This window comes from Nomia melanderi, chromosome 10, assembly GCF_051020985.1.
Source record: "Nomia melanderi isolate GNS246 chromosome 10, iyNomMela1, whole genome shotgun sequence".
In the NCBI taxonomy this organism is placed as follows: domain Eukaryota; kingdom Metazoa; phylum Arthropoda; class Insecta; order Hymenoptera; family Halictidae; genus Nomia; species Nomia melanderi.
In genome coordinates this window covers 1161872-1184077 of record NC_135008.1, presented here as the reverse complement: position 1 = coordinate 1184077, position 22206 = coordinate 1161872, and the positions used below count along the sequence as shown (strand labels likewise).

Here is a 22206-nt window from a genome sequence, read left to right as displayed (position 1 = left end):
AAATAATTAATCGGTTCGAAGTGAATTTTCCAGAAGCGCGCGACAAATACCTTCAGGTTCATGTGACCTTTCAGCGCGTGCTCCCTGAGCAGATTCCTGACGATATCTAGCGACTTTGTCAGCGCCTTCGCCAGCGGCCTCATCGCTGAACTTTCAGCCTCTCTGTTCATGATGGACGAGCCGGCTGCCAGGCATTCCGCGCCGAACCACAGCTGCCCGGCGAGATTCTCCTGCATCACGTCGTCCGGGAACTTCACCCTGAAGTCCCTGTTCGCCCTGCTCTCCGGTATCAGGTCGTCCATTATCTGGCTGCAGATCGTCAGCACCTTGTCCTGGCAGTGCCGCAGCTGATTCACCAAGGTGGTGCATCGCTCCGGCTCCTGTCGGCCGTCGAACGAGTCCAACTCGCAGGCCACCGCGTTCAGCGACTCGTCCGCGTAGAAGAACTGAGCCAGCAGGCTCGTGTCGTCTCTCTGTAAACAAAACAGACCATGGAATCGTTAGACCCTGTGACTTAATCGTCGACAACAGCTTCGATGGGCTACTAAGGTATACTGTAGCGACTTCGTCACCACGTTTTTCATTGATTTGTCCATTTTAAGCATTTTTGGAACATTTTTGGAGCATTGATGTAGACGAGCGACATCCGACTTTCAATTGGAACAGTAGAAAAACCGCATCTGGAGATTCCACTATTAACACGTTAAGCGCCACGAAAATCTTAAGCGTTTTCCCATAGAGTTTGTCTGTTGTAGCAGAGAAAAGTAGGAATAATTATGAATTGTTTGGCGTTACACTATTATCAACTTAGTTGCCTTATTAAACATTTTTATTTCGCATCGGTTGTCTTGTATGTTACGATTGTTTTTTAGTCATTCAGAAGCGTCAGTCACCAGTGACTGGCATGGCGCTTAACGTGTTAACTGGAGCATCGCACCGCCGACGCGTTACTCCGAAAAGTACACCGTACAACCGCGCTGTATAAAGATACGAATAAATACCAGATTTTTATACTTCCGCGAACGCAAAACGTGGGTGTGAATTGTGTTTTACTGTCTCCTCATTAACCTACACTCCACTCCCACGCATGTACTAACCCTTAGCGCTCGAGAGGCGACTCCCAGTCGCCAGATGATTTGGCACAGGGAAATTATAAACTTTGGTATTTACCATTAACCTTTGTATACTGCATCGATGCGTGAAATATCGAAAGGAAATAGCTTTGCTCCCTAATTTACGTGTGATTTCTTGTTACAATTCATTTTAACCCCTTGACCTACAACGAGTGAGACTCGTGGTGATGATTTTCAAGATGATTCAACAAATATATATATTGCTCGGTTCATTCGAATGCAAAGTAAATATTATTCCTCTGTAATCAACTATTATACTTAAAAGGTAATGTAGGCGTAACATATGCTTAGCATTTTTCTATTTTTCAAATAAATTATTAAAGACAAAATGGCCGTATTGATCAGAGTTGTAAAAGAGATCATGGGCCAAGGGGTTAAAGAATCTTGTCTACATCTAATTAGAAAGTATACAGTATTTCAAATGAAAAGCTTCGGCTTTTGTTTTATTAAGAAAACCGTTTCGAGCGTACATGGGGTTCTGATAAGATTCGATTGGAACGGGTTAACGCGATACATTCAAATCTAATAAACCTCTCCGCGAGAAGGGAGAAAAAGGATGGAAACCGATCGAGAGAGAATTTTTTTCGCGTCGCGGCGGCATCGGCTCGAAAGAACGGTTTTCCTTGGCGATTGGTAATTTTCCGCGCGTGTTTGCCATGGGAGGGAAGCTGTCGCTCGAACGATATTTATAAATTGATACGTGGCCGTGCGCGACTCGAAACAATGACTCTAATTATACCTAGGACGTAATTAAAAGAGGGGACTGACTGCGCGATACTTCACGTTCCGTAAACAGTGGTCGTGAATGGACGGAGGTGCAGGCTATTCAACCACTAATTACATCAAACGACGTCGACACACGTAACGATGAAAACTTTCTCCAGCTGATTCGACACAATCGACACCGCCATTATCGCCTATTGACAAATACAAACCGACCAGCACGGAGTAGGACGTCGCGCTCGTCCTTCCCGATTAAACGCGCGGCCGTTAATTAATCCTCGGACCGAAGGAGATCGATGGAATCATTTTTCCTGCGACTCGAACGTTTCACTGTGATCTACGCGATCGCGTCATTATTGTGTCATTATGATTCTATATTGTGCTCTGTATTTATTATTAACCCTTCGACGAAGATTCTTTAAAGCATACGAAACCAGATTCTGCGAATTCGATTGAATGCTTGAAGAATATAAATAAAGAAACTGTTCTGATTTCTTGCTGCTGAAGCAGTTCACTTGTTTGCAATTTGCTATTCCAAACATGAAAGTTTGATCCCGACAAAATGGCGAGTTCGACGGAATATTTTTCATCAGTTGATTGATCAGTTGATCTTCGATCGAAGAGATTTTGTGGAATAGATGTAAAAGCTTCTATTCAGCAATTTCGAAATGATAATGTACAAGTGAACGGTGTAGAGAGCACAGTACCGGAGAACGGTGACGAATGGAAATAAAATGAAGAGCAGAGATTGAACGAGCAGCGATAAAGCTTGGCGATGAAGTCTAACAACAATGTTACAAGGTCGACGTTTCGCCAGCAACGAATTTCCACCGGTGTTTGCGTGTTTTTCGTCTGTTCCGCGAGCGAACGACAACACCGTCGCCGCAGCAGCTTATCGTCTTATCATTACGGAATCCGATGACGGTTTTACGAACATCTCGTTCGACGGAAGACGGACAACAATAACAAGGTATTTTTTCTCTGGCGAACCGAAGTTCACAGCGTCAAACGACAGACTTGAGAATGGGATAAATAATATTCTTTTCAGGTATTCACTCGTTCCTTCGTTTTCTCTAGATCAGAAAGCTCTTTGTGTAGCCTTTGAATATATTGTACAATAATGATGTATCAACGCTAGAAAACACAAGTGTGCAGTTATTAAGACTGCAATTAGCTTATAAATCCATCTAGGTATTACTAAATCAGTTTCCTTAATGATTCCTCGAAGTGTCTGCCTTTTCAGTAATTATAGAAGAAATCAGGAATGAGTCATTTTGAGCCATCCGGTAGTTCTAGCGTTAGAAAATGTTACTTTTTCCAATTTTTGCTTTCCGCGCTTAACCGCGTTGCCTCCCGTGCGACTCAATTATTAATGGTTCGGTAGACCGAGGGCTGCGCTGAAAAAGGAATGAATATCGTGGAAAGCGCGTGAAAAACTGCCAAAGATTATCAGTTCCGCGGGACGCAGTCCCATCGTACGATAATGCGAGCGCGTGCAGCGCGAAACGAATGAATATTCATCGGATTCGAAGGCTCGTGTAGGAGTGTATTCAGCGGAACGCGAACGCCGAAGGACTTTCGATGTGCAGGATCAATAATAAACGGTATTAAACGCGAAACATGAGTCGCTTATTAGCCACGGGACACGCGGGCCCGAAGACGAGTCGTAAAAATCACCGTCGAAAACCGATTTAGAAAGCGTGACGAGGTTTTCTCCGGTTCGCGTCGGATGATAATTGCGGAACGGTCAACAGAATTTGGCTGCGACGGCTGATGTTTACGCTGAGAACGAACTGAGAATGCCTTATGAAATTCATGAAAACGGTCGTTACTCATGGGAGTGTCAGGGGACAATCGATGGAAATAATGGAATGAACTTTTCGGAAGAATCCGTGGCGTTTCGTTTGGGAACAGAGTAAAGTCGCCAACTTGAGAGCTGTGTGTTTTGTTATGTGTATTACGAAATTGCAATATCACAAGATTGCAAGATTATAATATTACCATACTGTGGTGTAGTATCAAAAGATTGCAAGATTATAATATTGCAATACTGCAATATCACAAGATTGAAATATTATAATATTACCATACTGAAATGTCTTAGTATCAAAAGATTGCAAAATTATAATATTTCAATACTGCAATATCATAATAATATAATATCATAATAATAACTACTACAGGACACTAAGAAGCCCAAGATCACATCCTCCGATCGCTCAAGATCACAAAAACCGCGCTCCCGAGCGCTCCGCGCGCCGCGCGTCAACTTTTGAAGATCCGCCCGTCGTTATGGCGTTCGCGCGGTCTCTTATCTATTTTAAGCCGTCGCAACGGGTACGTGAATTAGGATGCGCGCAACGATACGGTGCTGGTGCAATTGCGCTTGCATAAGACCGTGTCGATGCACTTCGAATCGATACCCATCGGCTCACGTGACGCGCGATGGTTCGCTCGCGTTTATCGCCGGCTTCGGACGCGTGAACATAAAAACCGACTGCAACTCAACCCTGAATCACTATGACACTTCACGGACTACCGGTCTTTTGTTTATCTTTCCCGGACCTCAAGCATTCTTCGAGGAAATGCAACAAATGAAATTCAAATGAAATTCAAACGAAACGAACAGCAAAACGCTGAGCCGCTCACAGGCCAAATCAACGAAAGACGCTTGTTAAATTGTTCGATATTTTAGTCTATTTAATTAATTACTGTTTTAACATCACAAAACTACAAACTTTTTTGATTGCGGGATAATAGCAAATTTATTTGAGAAGTCAAACTGATTTCAACTTAGCACGATGCTCTGCCGATTTTATCGGTTCTATTGTGTTATTGTTTATTATTATGCTGTAACTTATTCAATGCGTCGAGAAACAGTGACAAGACACGATTTCCTTCATCGATTCCTCTGCTTTCTGTTCTACGAACTTAATCAACTTGGCGAACGCACGGGCCATACTTTAAGAGTAAGTAAAAGTGACAAAATGACGCAACGCTATTGAAATATCGCCGTGTTAGGAAGTTACCATGAAAAAACGTGAACTCCCGACCGTCAAGTATTAATAATCAAGACCGCCGGACACCTTCCAAGAAAACGATAACCGCGAAATGATTCATGCGCGTCGCGAATATGCGCACTGTCGCGGCGGAACCCTGAAATTCGCTTTCCCGTTTCGTTCTCCATTATTTCGCGCACCTTTCCCGTCGCTGTGAGTCATTAACGCGAGACCTCGTTTCATTATTAACCCTTCACCTTACGATTTCATTCTCGACTGAAGAGAACATTCGTGTTCTTGTCTTTTTATTAAGACAATTGCCTAATTAATAGAGAAAAAGGAAACTGCGCGCTGATCTCTTGCTATTCGAGTAATTGAATCATTCGTTTGCGACTTAGTCTTCGAAATATGAATCATTCAACTCTCCGATACATAGAAATCTTGCTAATAGAGAAAATAATCATTATCCGGCAAACCAGTGCCAAAACTGTGATCAATGTATCGAAAATTGAACAATATTGCGTTCATTCAAACTTACTTTCACCGTGACATATTCCAGTAAATCGATTCGTTTAACACTAAAACTACCAGAGGGTTAAAATGACCCATGCCTGATGTCTTTTGCAATTATTAAAAAGGTAACAAATGTTTCTCTGAGAAATTATTAAATTCGTTTAGCATTATGCAAATTGAATTGTAAGTCAATTAAAGTCTGAACAGATGCACTCTCGGAGTTTCTATAGCGAAATTTTCAAAAGTCAATTGCTCGGTTTAGCGTTAATGTCCCACAAGAAACATTCAGCTGATTTTGGTAGACAATTGTAACTTCAACTAACGTCGCTTGTCAGAGAAACGAATGGAAATGAAATTCTGATTAGAATAATAAGGAATAATCAACGGGTGTCTGACGACGACGACGACTGAAGATCGATTTATCTGTGGTTCATCGGTTGCAAATCGAATTACCATTTTTTCCTATCATTTATATTCGAAACGAACCGAACGTGTTCGTAGAAATCTCCCTGGGGTGGGTATTGTCGCCGGTTCTGGGAACATTCTACATACAGCATGGAAATTGGGTCACGTACCATTGACTTGCCATCACCGTGACGTATTGTTACGGTCTTCGGTGTAAATTGGACACTTATTACCTCCTATTACGGAAGTGAAGTCGGAGTATCGATCAGGCCACGGTTCGAGGAGCGCTGCCGCGCGGAGATGCGTCCGTTCGAATTCTCTTTATTGCGAACAACGCATGACGAAATATGAAAAAAAGGAAATAACAATGTACTTTCACTGTTAACTACCTAAGTCTGAAGCTTCTAGCTTTTACAGGAGAGAGACGAAAGTTATTTAATATCCCGTTGGATGTATGGTATCGTTATGTCACGACGATATCATATTTCGGTATTATCAGTATCATCGATAACACCCAGTTCTATATGATAAAGCGAAGTGTCGCTTTACTTGGCTCAGAAGCCAATGCGGTTAAGTCGATCTTTGCTGTTTCCTGATTTCTGTAAATGTCAATGGAATAAATAATGTTCCGTTTAGCCATTCAAGGATTAGTCCCTTCGTTTTGTCTAAGTTAGAAAGCCTTTCTCTGTATAGCTTCCGAGTACGTTGCATAATCATTCCAGAAGCCAAAACGTTAATTTTCGCAATTTCCCAAGGAAGATCCGAAAGAGGATCAAGTAATTTTTCTAACAAGAAATCTAATCTAACGATGTGACTAATGTATTCGCGTGAAACGTTGCCAATATCTATCAACGAAAAATATTACGTTAGCAATCTGCTAATTACGTCGCAATCTATCAACGTGAAACATCTGCGCGCGCTTTCCGTGTCGATTATCAGAAAAAGTAACAGAGTTTCTTCGTTCCATCTGTTCGTTTGCCTTTTTCTTATCGCGATCTAAAAACGAAGGAAGCTCGGTTTGTGTCAAAGGTCGCGTGACACGAGGCAAGGAGGAAAAGTCTGTAGCGACTTTTTGTCTATAAATAATTAATAAGTCCGCGGGACGCACGGGGAAAAGTGGCACCGTGCGTTTTCCGGGAAACACGCGGTTCTACCGTCGGGAAACTGATACGAATATTTACCTCTCGTCTCGGCGTGCTCGCGAGAGGCGAGGACGCGTTCGGCTGAATTAAACATGCGCGTTCTTCGTGTTCTTGTTTTCCAAGTGGAACGCGCGCGCGCACGGTAAACGCAACGCGTCGTCCACAGCTAAAAACGAACGTCCCGAGCACGGTGATTTCAGTTCTCGTTAGTCCTTTCACTCGTACTTTCTTCCACGAGCGCCGAGAGTTTTCTAATCAAATTGGATTAGCTGAAAAGCCTCGTTTTCCTTGTCCGCCGGCCGTTTGTATCGCGATTCGCTAATAAACTTCGCGAATAAACGCGCTTGGACGTGTTAGAAAGTTCTGGAACGAAACGAGCCATCTACAGATCGATGAAGCTCTGATATTCGGTGAAATTTCGGTTTAACCCCGTTTCGTTCCAGGCGTTTTACACTATCGAGTTTCCATCGACGCCGTTACATTCAATTACAGGTTACAACTTCGAGCGGCACTTTAATTATTCGTTTAAGAATGTTGGGAACCTCTGGAGTGCTAGCTTTACACGATAGAAGTATGGTAGTACAAATAATTAGGATGGAAATTGTGGAAGTAATTAGATATTCGAGTAAAATTGAACGTTGGAAGGTCGAGCTTCTTTTTAAGAGTTTCTTGCCGGTCTAATGCGACTGCATTCGTTGCTTTCGGTAATGCTTTGACACTGTCACCTCGGGAAACACGTTGTTCCGCTCGCGTTAGGGTTTTCCACGATATATAATGCCTCCTCTCCGAAGGAGCACAGAGGTGTATCTCGTTATGTCAGCCGGCAGTGATAAAAACGAACGGAAAACCGAATTCCAGCGTACCGCGTCCTCGCTAATGGACATTTTACGACCGAGAGAGATAGAGGCAGCCTTTTTCGGATATCACACGCACTCTCTCTCTCTTTCTCTCGTCTCGATGCGCTGTCCATCCATATTCCCTCCGTTTTCCAAATAAAACGCTTCGCCGATTTTCCACCGAAAATGGAACTACACGCGTAACGCGTATGACGCTAACAGAAGTGTGCGAGTTCCAGCAACGAAACGGAACTGTTGCATCGTTTCTCGTATATAATCGGAATATTTCAAAATCCCGTGGAATGTCACGAATATCTCGAGCGAGGAAATTTTATTCCTTTTTTAAGGAATAATTAAACGTTTGCTATCGCAATTCCTACCTAATTTCATTCGTGATACCAAACATTTTTATTCCGCATCAATTGCACTGTAATCATTTCCTGTCTATAACACTTAACCCTTTGCGGTCCGGAGTGCTTTTGGTTTCTCACTTTGAGGTTCACGTCGACGTTAGTTCAATTACAGCTTAATATAACGCTCTATTTATTTATTCGAGAATATTTGGGAGTCATTGGAATGTTACCTTTAAATGGTACCATTGTGATACTACAAATAAATATAGAAAAAATGGTTAAAACAAGGGTTAACGGTTGATGTATTGAAAAACGAAAAATATATTAATACAAGCCAATACATATAAACTGTGAACAATAAAAAATACCGAATTCGACAATCCGAATAACACCGAGCCATCTCGAGCACAGAGAGAGAGGAATCCCACTCAGAATTACCCTACTTAACACGCAAACCGGAATGCAAGTCCCTCGGAGTTTCTGCGGAAAAAACAACTGGAAACTAATCAATTCGACTGCTCGGTAGCTGCAGCATTCATTTCCAGCCACCGGAACACTGTGCCCAGCCTCGGCTGCTCTATAAAGTCGCGTGCGCAGCTTCCATCGTCCCGAGTCCCCGGGCCGGCGTCCGTATAATGCGCGCCCCGGTCCCGCGGACTCGCGGCCATTCGCAGGATTCTCTCGGTTGGCCGGGGTTACGGGGCAGGAACAAAAAGGGGACGAAAAGGGAACAAAACCGCGGGAAGAGCGGCTGTGTATCAGCATTTTCTCGACGGGGACGGGCTGCATTAAGGATAATGGACACGAGTATCCCGTGAAAACGTCGCGAGAGGCGAGGGGGGGGGACGGTAATCGTGCCGCGATTACGCTCGCCGACGTTAAATTTTTCGCCGAGCAAGTTTACGCCCTCCTTCACGGCGCTCAACTATGTAGGTCGGCAACAGTCATTGTTGCGAGAGTGCTTACGCGCGCCTAAACCGTGGCCGGCGATCGGAATCGCCGCCGGCTCTCTCGATCCTTCCCCCTCGAGGCGAGCCAGCGACGAGGAGAACGCGGAAAGTCACGTTCACGCTCGCGACGCGAAAGGATATCGATTCGCGCGGATACCTTGTGCCGCGTTGCGTAACTTTCGCGCCACCCGTGTGCGTCCGGGGAGCGTCTCCGAGTCTGTTTTTGGCAGGGAATCAAGGCGGATGTCGCGTCTGCAGCCGAAAGGATGCAGGGTCAACTTCGTTCGAGTGTTTCGCGAGCGAAGAGAGACGTCTTGCTGCGCGATGATTATTCTAGCAGTATTCGTTTTGATAAAACGTGGACTCTGTGGGCTAGGTTCATCTTATAGCATCGGTGAACCTATATATTAGTTGGGAAGTTAGGTAGAGCCTTTGTTTCGATGGAATCCGAAGCTTAGAATTCTAGGAGATAGGGTATTGGAGTCTAGAGCTCGTAGGGACTCTAGAGACCGAAGAATCCTCGGTTTTCCTGCGGTGGCACCTGGATATCATAGTCTTCGATCCGCTCTAGACTGAAAATGGGCTAGCATTTCATTGGCTGAGAAGCTAGAGGCTTTGTCCCGATGCGATCTTGATCCTGGAATCCCATCAGCGTCGGCTTACTGAAACCTCCGAGTCTTGGCAAGTTTGCAGACTGAGGGATCGTTAATTTCCCTTCCCTGGCGTCTGAATAGATTGAAAACAGAGCCATCTTTCTGTTTGCCGTAGAATTCGCGCGCTTAAAGGACAAGTTAGTACGCTAATGAAAGGAGCGAACGCGACACTGCGGAAGATGCGAGAATCGGTTTCGTTCATTGATCATCCATTGAACCGCGGTGCATCCGATGACACGCTACGCTCTCTTTATCGCGCGACGACAGTAAGACGAGCGCAACGGGCGCGAGTGTACTTGTATTTCTTTATCAACTTATCGGTAGCCGCGCTCGAGTTGCAGGAAGACGGCGAGCGCGAGCGAGATCGATACCGCCTGGCTCTTTGTCTTCATCCGGCGATGAGTCACCCGCAAGAACGGACTGCAATCCTCGAATCTATGATTCCGTCGATCATTAGAGAAACAACTGTCGACACGTAGTCGCGTTTGTGGGCGGAAACGAACGGAACACCGTAAAATATGGAATTTCCAGCAAAAGGACAGCTAGAAGAAGCGAATTCATGAGACACGGAACAGCATCGAACCGAATGCCGAGTCGAAGTTAATTGAATCGGTGCCAAATCGTCGGAGAGCGACGATAAATCCAAGGCACTACCGTAATGAGTGCTTACTGCATAAGATCGAATTAACTCGCTTTCGTTGATCACTCAATTTTGTTGAGTTTCCCTTATGCGCAAACTTCCTTCGGAAATCTCGACTGTAACGCTCAATTTAAAAGTTCTTTCTTCGGATACATTCATCTTACCCCAAACTACCACTCAAAGTTGATAGTGTCATTTCTTTCAAGGAATGCATTCAACGAATGATTGATGCATTTAACACTAGACTTACGGATGTCTATTCTACACTTTATTCGATTAACTATATAAATCGCGAAAATTGTAGCTTCAAAATTATAGTATTGCAATGTGTATTCGCACAATTGCACGAATCAGAGACGACTTAATTTGCTACTAAATAATGTTTAAAAAATTCAGTGTCCATAAAATTGAAGGGTTCGGTAAACGATTCTCCGACGAAGATTTCGTATATCGAAGAGCTGCGAGATTGTCGCGTCTTCCAACAATCCAGACACCGTCGAAATGTGTCGCGCCGGACGTCTCGCTGGTCCAGCGCCATTGCTTATTTCCCGATAGTTCTTGCAACGTCCACGGGAAACCGTTCGAACGTGATATATCGGGCTCCCAGTGAAACGGGGAACGTGTTCCAATAACCCGTCGCGAATCCGGAGATTTATAACGTGATTAAAATTTCTCGATGAGAAACGATCGCCGGCGCGCCGATAAGATCGGCCGGGGACGGCGGGGAACAAAAGCCCGTGGGATAGGATCGTCGGGCTTTCGGGAAATCATTTTCGGTGGCCAGCGTCGTTATCTAATCTGCCAACCGCCGCGGTATCGGCTCGAAGCGGTTGCAGAGGATACCCGATAATTAACCGACAAGCTCGAACGACGCTAACGATCTCATTATATTAGAAAATATAATCGACCCCTGAGTGGCTACCCTCGAACAAAAGTGTTCGATGAAAGTTAACGCGATCGGTGAACTATGGAGCTTTAAACTTCCTCTTTCCTGGGTGTGAGAATCTGCGATATATACAGATGCTTGTGAATGTTTAACTGCGTTAGAGAATGTAACACTCTTCGAGTTAGGAATGGATTCTTGAATTAGCTACTGTTGAACAAGTGTTCGAATCGCTAGCGTGATCGCTTGATTATGGATTATTGTGGTCTCATTTGTTATTACAATCGAGAATTTGATCAGATAAAACTTTCATGTTTCGAAGACTAAGTCGCAAACGAATGATTGAATTACTCTTTCTACTTTGATTTTTACTAGAAGGAATCCTGTACTGGGCTGAAGAATCTTTAGCTAGAGAAACATACGTACGAACGAGGATTCGCGCAACGAATCGAAGGCTGCAGTCGCCATTTTCGAAACAGAAATGAATACCGATCGTGTCTCGGTGAGAAACTGAGAAGGAAAGGATCGGTTTCCGCGCGTCGATCGAGTGCCAACCGAGCAACACGCGAGGTCCCTAAACGCGCGGCGCGCTATCGACGCCGATAGATGGTGGCCGCTGCGTTATCGCGACGAAACGCGGCTAAAACACTGTCAGCAGCTAGTATCGGCTGGAACGCGTCCACGCGCGGTGTATCGTCAACTAGTTTCGCAATTAATCGCTGCGCCGCGTTATTATTTCCCTCAGGCTGGCGGCCGGCTGGCACGCGACCATTTTGTACTCGATCGAAGCCTAGGCTCCGCCGCGTGCGGACGCGAGCGTAGAATTCGGGAAGCCATTTTGTCGCTACGGGCGAAGAGAATGGAAGCTGCGCGGTCGTCACGAGTTTTCGGGATACCCACGAACCCACAGAAACGAGTACGACTTTGAATATTGCTTGCGTACGACGCTGCGAGCGAATCATGGAGCCTAGAAAGGCACTGAATTTACCCTGTTTATCCATGGCACACTCGCGTTTTCTGCTTCTGTTTCATTCCGATGAACCGATTCAACTGATTCACGAGAATACGTTATCTCCAGTGAATTCGATTCGTTCTTTATCGATGCAAACGCGAGTTTATGTCGCATCGTATTACGAACAATTGTGTTGCAAACCGTTTCCCCGCTAGAACTGAATAAATCGAATAACTCGGCTTGGATTAACCCATTGCACGGAAAACCTTTCAATTAGGAACAATCAATGTTTCACGGTGAGACATGGAAGGTACTCTGTGAATCTAATTAACGAGAAAACGTAGCTACATTAATTAAGGAAACGTAGCTAGTTTTATTTCAGTGTTACACGTATCGATGCACTGTACGAAGTCTTAACGTTCTACACGAGACTTTATAATTTCGCTATGCGAAGTCAAATAGCGACTGAAGGTCGCCTCTCGAGTGCAAGGGGTTAACAAGGAACAACTAGGATTTAAGGAAGCAGCGGTCGAATCAATCCACCTATTTCACGATGCTTGGCGAGCAACGAGAATAATTGCACGGTAGCGCACGAGATGCAGGTTGAACGATAACGGCGGCTGCTTTTAAAGTGCACCTTGAACCGGTGCACGACTCGTCGTGAGACGGACAACTCCCATTTTCGTCGCAAACGAACCGTCCTCAGCGAAACGGCCGTGTCCGTGTTCACGACACGACACGACACGACACGCCACGCCACGCTGACCCCGAAATTTCCGACGTGAGACAAAGGGAACCGTTGGTCCTCGAGTATTTCTGGTCCCGATCTCGGGAACCGACTCCAGCAGAGCGGACACGCTTTCGCGTTCGAGTATTCCCGTTTGTTTACCGGCTCTAATTCGTTGAATTCTAATTGACCCTCGTTATCGCGTTAACCCCGCGAACAATGTGTAAAAATAATCTCTTCGATGTTCGCTCGGCGCTCGGCCGTTTTCGATTTCCGATCGTTCCAAAGAGCTGCGATCGCCGCGTCGTAACGGACGTTTAAAAAGGAACTTCGTATTTTAGAAAACTTAGTAGCATAGTACTGATTTAGTATCACAACACTCGTGTTACAGTTTTTTCCCTGTAATTGTTTTCTGGTAATCTAGAAGCTCCAGTCGCGAGTGACAACGGATTCTCTGTTTCCGTATGCGAACGCTCGCGCAAAAACGCCGTACGCTGAAAGCTCGCAGTGTTCTCCGACGAAAAGTCTATCGTCTGGTGTCTGTTCGGGACAAAGGAAGGGTTCAATTACGAATTCTCCCCGGTTTAACGTGCAACGCCATTGTCGGGGCCGCGTAAAACCGAAAGGAAAATGTCCCGGTGGAAGCAGGACACGGTTACCGAGACGCGATCGGCGAACGAAGCGGCTAGACAATGATTCTGCAGCGTGCAGTAAGTACGTGCGAATCGTGCCATCATCGTTCGCGTTCAAAGAACCGTGCACGGCCGGCTGGTTCACAGAATCTTGCACAATGAGATGTCTCTTGCGCTGATTCGATTCCGCCGAGCGAGCGCTTACGCCGGGCTTTCGTTCGCCCAGCTTGGATCAAGGGATCTCATTGTGGCACGGTAGGACCTCGATTAACACTTTGATCGCCGAGCAAATACTCGTCAAAACCGTTGTACGGTCGAAACAGTGTCCATAACAAAGCGGACACCAAACCGTCGTGATTCATTGTAACGATTACTCTATCTTTCTTATACTACACACATCCGACGAGCTTCGGTTTTATTCAGAATTGAGTTTCTCTGAAAAATGATACCACTAAAATTCAGTTTATTCCATGAAAATTGACAAAAATCAGATATCTAAAAATAGACAACCGCATTGGCTTCCGAGCGACTCGATTATTGGCAGTAATGGCACCGAAGATCGCACGCCAGTGAATTTTAATTCAACAATTACATCTTCCGTTAGTCTATCGCCGAAAATAGACTCGCACCACTTTACTAACAAACGGCTCGTAGATTGTACAATCGCCATTACTTTATATCGGTTGAATTCGGTCGGCTTCAATACGCTTTCTTAGGAACGCGCGGCGACGCGAAATTCCGCCGTTGACAAAGGGTTAAATTCGAAGCGTCCGGGGGATTATCCGTTGCCCGCGGAACGAACCAATTATAATTTGATCGCGCGTTTGCACCCGCGTCGCGGCGGCACGCTTAATTGAGCGCGTCGCGCGCTTTAAACGGGCGAAATTAAAATTGCCATGTGTCATTCTAAATTTTCAGATCAACGTTCATGGAATGCGGCGAATTATCCGAGCGCGCCGAGTCCTCTAAAAAGGTAATCGTGCCCCATTTCGCGGCTCTAATTGAATGGAAGGCCGTTGCCGTTTAACCCGACCGGCGAATCCGCTTTCGAATTTCCCGCGGCGAACGGTCCGCTTTAAATTCCGCGACCTGGGAAACGCATTATTTTTACACGAATTATTTTTACCTGAATCTAAACGAGGAAAAGTAACTTTTTGGCAGTTTCTCTGTGATAAACTGAAGACAACTGTATCGGGTTTTTGTCGGTCGACCGGGGATATTTTGAATGTACAAAAATATTCCACTCGATATTGCAGTCCAGTATACCTTCTATCGCTTTCCGTAGCGGGTCTAAAAAAAATTCAACCGAATGGAACTTCTAACTCCTCGAATAGAAACCTGAGAGGAAGGAAACGATATTCTCGAAGTGCATTAAATGCCCAGGGCACTGAACCTAAAAAAGTTATACAAAAGAGAATCACTGGAATCGATTAAATAGTTCTCGAAATATCTGTTGCACCACTTTGGAAAACTATTCGCAGACAAACCAGTTCGGAATTTCGCACGACGATAAATCCAACTAGCGAGCGTCTAATTTCGAATGCCCTTAACTTCGCTGATTCTCGAAATATTGAAATTCCCGGCAAAATTCCGCAGCGTAAGAATAAATCTTCAGGCAAGGGGTTAAGGAGACCGCCGATTTTCGTCGGACACCGTTCGGGCCGATCGTTTACGAGCTGTTCCTCTTTCCGATTCGCAACCGAATTTATTCGCCAGCCGTGAGCTCGGTTGCACGACTTTACGACCGACATAATGCAAGCGAGATACGACACGGATCGTAAAAATCGCGGAGACAAATGCTTTTAACGGACGCCGCGCTGCGGTTAATTATTACGCGACGCGATGCTTTTGTTTTGCGCGCGGAGACTGCCGTAAATATTGTTTCGCCGGCGGTCACTAATAATCCACGAAGCAACAGGAACGAGTGTAAATAATTCTTCGGACAATCGACGTTGAACGTTCACCGCGGAGTCATTGGAATTATCGCGATGCAGGATGACAGGTTAATCGTTTATTTGTCAGCGTATGCGTGGATACCGAATAACCGAAGACACGCGGGTTTCGTCGAAATCTACGTCACTTCGGGATTTCAACGGAAACTCATTTAACGGATAATAGCCTGAGAAATTCGAGCCGGAGGCCGGCCGTTTCGTTGTTTCGCGTTTCGAGCGTTTTTAACCCTTTGAACTCGATTTTCAGCATTTTCACGTGGAACTTTTATATTGGAGAGAACAAAATTGGCAACGTGTAATTGAATCGCTCGATTAACAACAGATCGATGCATTTCTCTCTCTTTTATCCATTGTATAAAAATTCTGTGCGCAATTTAGCTGCCTGTGTCGAATGATTCGAGCATTCGGAAAAATCCTCGTCCGCGAAGGGTTAATGGAACGAACGCGAGACGTTCCTCGCACTGACCACCGCAACCGTAATCGAAATTAGTGGAACATTGTTATGATTGAGTCCTCCTTGAAACATGTCAGGAAGTCAATTTGTGGTTAGTGCACCATGAAGCGTATTACAGTCATCAACGTTGAAAGTTCTGATACGCGTTCCACACGAAGGTTGAATTCCGCGGAAATAAACCAGGAACACGGCGATTAGCTTCTCGTGAAGATTCTCGTTAAACCATGGACGACGACAATTCGCGTCATGGCCATGCAAATTTCGAGTATTATTTAATCTTTATTCAATCGCACCTTCGCTGGAAATTGTACACGACACAGCTATAATTATTTTAGAACCCGTCACGAGTTTTTGATACCCCTAATTCTCGGAAATGCAAAGTCGAAGGAAAATAAATTTTTTAAACACTGATCGGTGAAATGATACACTTTAACTCTTCGATCGTCAAAGGAATGTTGATGGCATCACTTTCTGTATAAACTCAGAAATGAATTTTCTCAGACATCGAATAGAATGAATCGTGATTTTTCAATTTCTGTGCAAGTGGGATAATAAGTTTTAATTTTCTTATTCATCGCATCATCACAGTATCATTTAAATAGAGTAACAACCATATATTTGCGTTAACTCTCAGAAAAATTCACGCAGTACAGGGTTAATTGTAGAAATAATTGGATGAGTGACGATTAGTCGATGAAAGTGTTGATTCGATGTGACAGCCGGCACAAATGCGTTTTCCATTGGATCTCATGGGGACACGCGTGGCTTCCTATTTTAAAAGTTACGCGGCCATTGAAAAGCGGCGTGACCTTTTCATTGAGTGACTCAACCCTTTTAACGATCTTTACACAACGATCGCCATAAATAAAAGGACAGCCGAGGCTAATAAAAATACTCCGTGCAAGTGCAGAGTGTGCTCGATTTCCCCGGCGGGCTGCTTAATGAATGTCGAAATACGCGAACCGTTTAAAAATTGATCCTCCGGCCGGTGTAAAACACAATGGGGGGTGATGTAACGCGGACGACATGCGCGGAGTGTGTCGACGCGTTATCGCGTTGACACCGCTTTGTCGCCGAGGGATAGAATTCAGAGGAATTCGTGGATCATCGAAGAAACCCGACCCAGTTCCGCGGGAAATGAGGAAAGACTTTCGTTCGTCCTCGTTCCAGTCGCGACGCGTATCTCGTCCCTCGAATTTCTTCTCAGTTTCAATTTCACGGCAATATTATTAGCGTTGACTTAAGTCACCGTTAGTCACCGTCATGACACACGCGCATCCTATCAACGGATAATTAACACTAGACGTATCGAATAGACGAAGAGATCCACTTTCAATTTCTTATTAAAATTGTAACAGATTCTAATGGAAATGTAATTTGACGTTCTAGTTACTGTACATTTACATTTATAAGGAGGCAAATTTCTTTAATGATTTTTCAACGAGAATGTGTTTCAGATTTCAATAATCAAATTAGAAGTTCGATGAATTCTAGTGTTAACACACATGATACTGTATCTCTAAGCTGTTCTTCCGGCTAATTTCTTTCCATTTGAAACAGAAACAGCTGTACTTTCTGTACGATCAATGTAGAATTCCACAATTCACACTCGACGCGCTATCGATGAATAATTCCGATGCGTCAGAACAGATTGAATGCTCGCGGACACCAGATTCACGGTGCAACACGCAGCTTCTTGCGCAATGGCGCCGCGGCGGTCTATGAAAAGGGGTGCACGAGGGGAAACCTTCAGTTCCCTCTGAATTATCAGCCTCGAAGGAGCTACCCCACTCGTCCATCATGTTAAACCCATAACTCACCTTGAATTAATTCGAAATTTCACTACAATTTATCTCTGACACGAACAACTCAATTCTCCGCGAATCAAAATTACCAGCACGAAACTCGAGTATGTTACTAGCTTCCCAAGTATACCAACTAAATCGTTCGATCCCGATCACGCCGATAAACCCGACAAAAGATGATATCGTTAACAAGCGTACAAGCTACGATACTATCGTTATTTCGGTAAATTTCCGTACACGTTCCCCTTGCTCTACTATCACCCTATAGAAACGAAAGATACTCGTTCGCAATCGCCTCGAGAAACTAGAAAACAGCTGTTCGACTATCCGAACGCTAATCGACGTCGGTTGAGAATTTCCATCGAGGAGCAACAGAAACGCGTGGACGCTTTCTAATTTTGAAACGTCCGCCGACTTTTGTCGCGTGATCGTTTGAAAAGTGCAACTTCACTGCGCGTTCGCTTTCGCGGGGCGAGCCCGATGGAAGGGGTGAACACGGTTCTCGCGTGATCGCGAAGGGAAAAAAAGGAAAGGAAGAACACGTGGAGTCCAAAGAGTCAACACGAAACGCGTTATTCGCGCGACGATCGCCCGGTGGGGGGAGAAGATTTACGATTTCATGTAAATCCGTATGGAAATCGAACTCGTTGTCGCTGGAAAGAAATTTCGCTCGATCACTTCTGCGTGCTCATCTCGTTCGTGCCTCGGCCGGAATAAAACATAAGCGGCGCGGTGCAATTACGTCGCTGTCGCCGGCGCAGGGAAAGAGGATTCGACGTGCAAATCCTCGAATCAAAACGAACGGACGTTTTCCACGGTGTTACGGCTGGAATCCCGGAAATACATCGATTACGGCGTTCCGTTTTCCGTGCGGGATCACTGAACGTTCAGACTACCGATCGTTTCACACGATTAACCCTTCCTTCGATTCTTTGGCATAGAAAACCTTCAGCAGATCAAGTTAAATTGTATATCTATAATAGAGGAAGCTAATGATCTCTCGCTGTTTATAATTCAAACAGTACTGAAGTGAAACTATTTTTCCACCATTAACGCTTTTAACACTAAAACTACCGAGTATTTGAATTGACTTTTGAAAATTTCGCTATAGAAACTCCAAGAGTGCATCTGTTCAGACTTTAATTGATTTACAGTTCAATTTGCGTAGTAAATGAATTTCTTTAATAATTTCTCAGGGAAACATTTGTTACCTTTCTAATAATTGCAAAAAGAAGACGTCAGGCATGGGTCATTTGACCCCCCTGGTAGTTTTAGCGTTAAGACGTCTACAGAAGATTGCCAAGAGAAGCTATTAAAATAAACGACCAAAAACTGTCCATCATCTACAACGTATAAAACATCGGAAGTTCGCTACTCTTAACTAAGGAGCGAACCCTCGCTCTCCTTTAAATGTCAGACGACTCCATCGTAACTGCAAGAAAGGGGAAACCCGGAAAACCCGAGTGTCAGATATAATATGCTACTTCAGTGCTGCAGCATTTTAATCATCTCAATCATCCTTCGGAATAGCGAACCACTTCTTACTCCACCGAATGCCAACGAAGAGTCAGTGGCTAACGAAGAACTCGAAAATAAACGCTCGAGTTAAACAGTTACATCGAACGCCGGCTAAATTTCAGCTACTAAAAACGCGAGGGTCGGTGATTATATCGATACGTGTTTAAACATCGATTAAACCAAAGTTTCTAACTTACGGAAGATAATGAGGAATTCGATTTTGTAAATTTTACTTTGGATTTGTGTTATACATATCTAAAATGATATATGAACGTAGAATTAGCAATTAAACGATAGACTAACACGAACAGATATTCGAAAAAGCAAAATTTGTCGGTTTTATCGGTGTGATTAGGAACGAACGATTCAGTTGGCACAGTTGGGAAGCTAGTTGCACGCTCGAGTTTCGTGCTGGTTGTAATTTTGATTCGCGAGAGACGAAAAAAAGTCTGTTTTTCAGTTTCCAGGGCGTCCTCGAGAGAATCGACGCCAAGATACGAGTCCCTCGGGATGAGTCATCCGCGAAACGCATCGTTGACCCTCTTCCAGCGCCGTCAGCCCCCTGAGCGCGTGACGGCCGCTTTTCGGGCACCCTCCCGACGCAATGCTCGTTCTTGCGTGGGTACCATTACACGCGTCCGCGCACGGATGCGATCTCAGGGCGTTCGTCACGTAGGGAACTTCCTGCGGCGCGGCGAGCCTCTCCTTTCACGAGGGGTCCGCCACGATATTTTACACTAGAGCTGTTGCTTGGGGGATACTCGGGTAAACGAAAATTTCCCTGGTACGCGGCAAAGTTGAAATTTCGTATCCGTTATCCCTGAGTCTATTTATTTATTCGTTATTCGTGGATTAGAATTCGGTTTGGCATACGAGGAAAATGAACGTACAAAGAGCTTAACCCTTTGCGGGAAGATTCTTCGAAACATGCGAAACCTTCATCATATTAAGCTGAATTACATATCAATTGCTTAATTAATAGATGGAAACTGCGGTCTGATCTCTAGCTATTCGACTAATTAGATCATCTGTTCGCGAGTCTTCCAAATATGAATGTTTCATCTTATCGAAACGACATCCGTTGCAAAGGATTAAAACGAATAGAAAAATATAAAACAATTGTTCGAGCTGCATTCGTGTGACGAATGTCTGTAATTTGTCTTCGCGATTAATAATCAAGTGATGGAGTAATTCTGAATTACGTGTTTTTAGTTGTTACAGAAGTAACGAAGAAGTGTACGTTCTCTAATAATCAGCTCGCCTGCTTAGCGAGATAACAATCTGAAAGAACACCGGACGAGGAACGGCACAATGTTGAACCGAGTCGCCAAGCGTACCATAAAAAGCTGTAACGACAAGTATCTCGAGATTAACGCCGCTGTAGCGACACAAATTATAGAGTCAAATGAAATCAGTAATTGTCGGCGGGTAACGCGACAAATGGAACACGAGCTAGCAATCACGGCGGCGATAAATTTGGTCAACTAATTCTGAAATGATTATTCGTTCCAGCTATCCGAAGGCAATCTAACACTCGAATTGGGACAAGTGCAGTGTTTCGTTTCACCGTACGCAGCGTGGAATTAAATGAAAGTGTCTCCGATCTGAGCAATCCGAGCGACCCCACTGCCGTTCCGTTTCAACACGCTCGAACGTTAATACGTTCACCGTCGGAATCCCCGTAATTTCGTTTCGAACATTTTGCGAATCGACGCACCTGTCTGTTCCCCGTGAAAACAATTTACAGAAAACTGAATCGAAGGATTCGACGCGCGTTCGTCGTCTACAGTTCGCTCGAAGTTGCAGCATTTCGAAGCGACCGAGCATCCAGTCGGTCTCCGAATCTAAATCGATTAAATCCGATTCTGAAATTTCCATAGCGGTCGACGCAGATGAAAAGCAACCCTGAACGCGGCGGTTCAGTCCGCCTTAATGCGCTCGGCGCTAACTGGTTCCATCTAGACCCCAACCACACGAATCAAGCTGCGCGTTAGGATTGAATTCGGGATTACGATCCTCGCGGCAGCGAGAAGACAACCAGTTAATCAATTAATTAACGACGCCGCGCGGATCGCGAGGAGTCGCGCGATCGCTGCACCATTCCGAGGGAGAAAGCGCAAAACGACGAAAACGGCCGCCGCCGATGCTTTCGAGCCTACCGCAACCGCCATTGTTCTTCGTTGACGCACGAAAATATTTAATCGTCTGCCACGCGAATGAATAATCTTTGTTTAACCTCGTTCGCTTTATAAGCTTCCCCTACTGACAAGGATACTAATCTTGAATTCGATAAACGCTTCGACGAAATGATCTTTGGATTCTCCGTAGGCGACGAAGTTCTGTATCATAGTCGATACGTGTAATTGAATGATAAATCAGTAGCAGTCGAGAAATGAGTTTCTCTCCGTTCACAAGGTGTCGCGAAGAGAATGTTGCCACACGATTGTTCACAAAGTGTTTCTCTTTGAACTTAATTTGAATTCTTCTCGACCGATAAATCTGCGACGGAAATCGAATTCAGCGTTTTACCAGATAAACTGTGCTAACATCTTCGCGACATCCTGTTTTCTCGAAACTGCAATTGTTATTCGATCATCGGTTTCATTGTATTGCTTCGGGTTTTTCTGCAGAGGGAACGAGAGAAACTGTATCCATACACGACCTCTGGATATCCCTTTCAACGATCCCCTCGCAACACGTACGCCGTGAAACGAAGAAAATGTACACCTGCGGTCGGCAGTCTCATGCTCGCGAGCCGAATGTAATCAATGTTAACGCGAATACGCGGGAGATCTTATAGATCTGTTCCCGATCCGGCGGCCATGGAGATAAGATCGAGTGGCTCCGGCGTATAAAGTCGGAAGAAAGTTAATACACGCGGTACACTGCCGTCCACAAGTATTTAAACACTCGACGGCTTTCACGGGAAACGGAAT

General features: G+C 44.8%; 1 protein-coding gene across 6 annotated transcripts in view; it reads right to left on the bottom strand.

Annotated features, from left to right (window-relative positions):
• Positions 1-22206, bottom strand: part of LOC116433567 (lateral signaling target protein 2 homolog) — a 43704-nt gene that overhangs the window by 14968 nt on the left and 6530 nt on the right. For all 6 annotated transcript variants that reach the window (XR_004236312.2, XR_004236311.2, XM_031991782.2 and 3 more), the window contains exon 2: positions 51-473. Coding sequence is in view for 4 of the 6 variants with exons in the window: in XM_031991782.2 (XP_031847642.1) it covers positions 51-473 (423 nt within the window). In the remaining 2 variants the exon portion in view is untranslated. The remainder of the gene's footprint in view (positions 1-50; positions 474-22206) is intronic.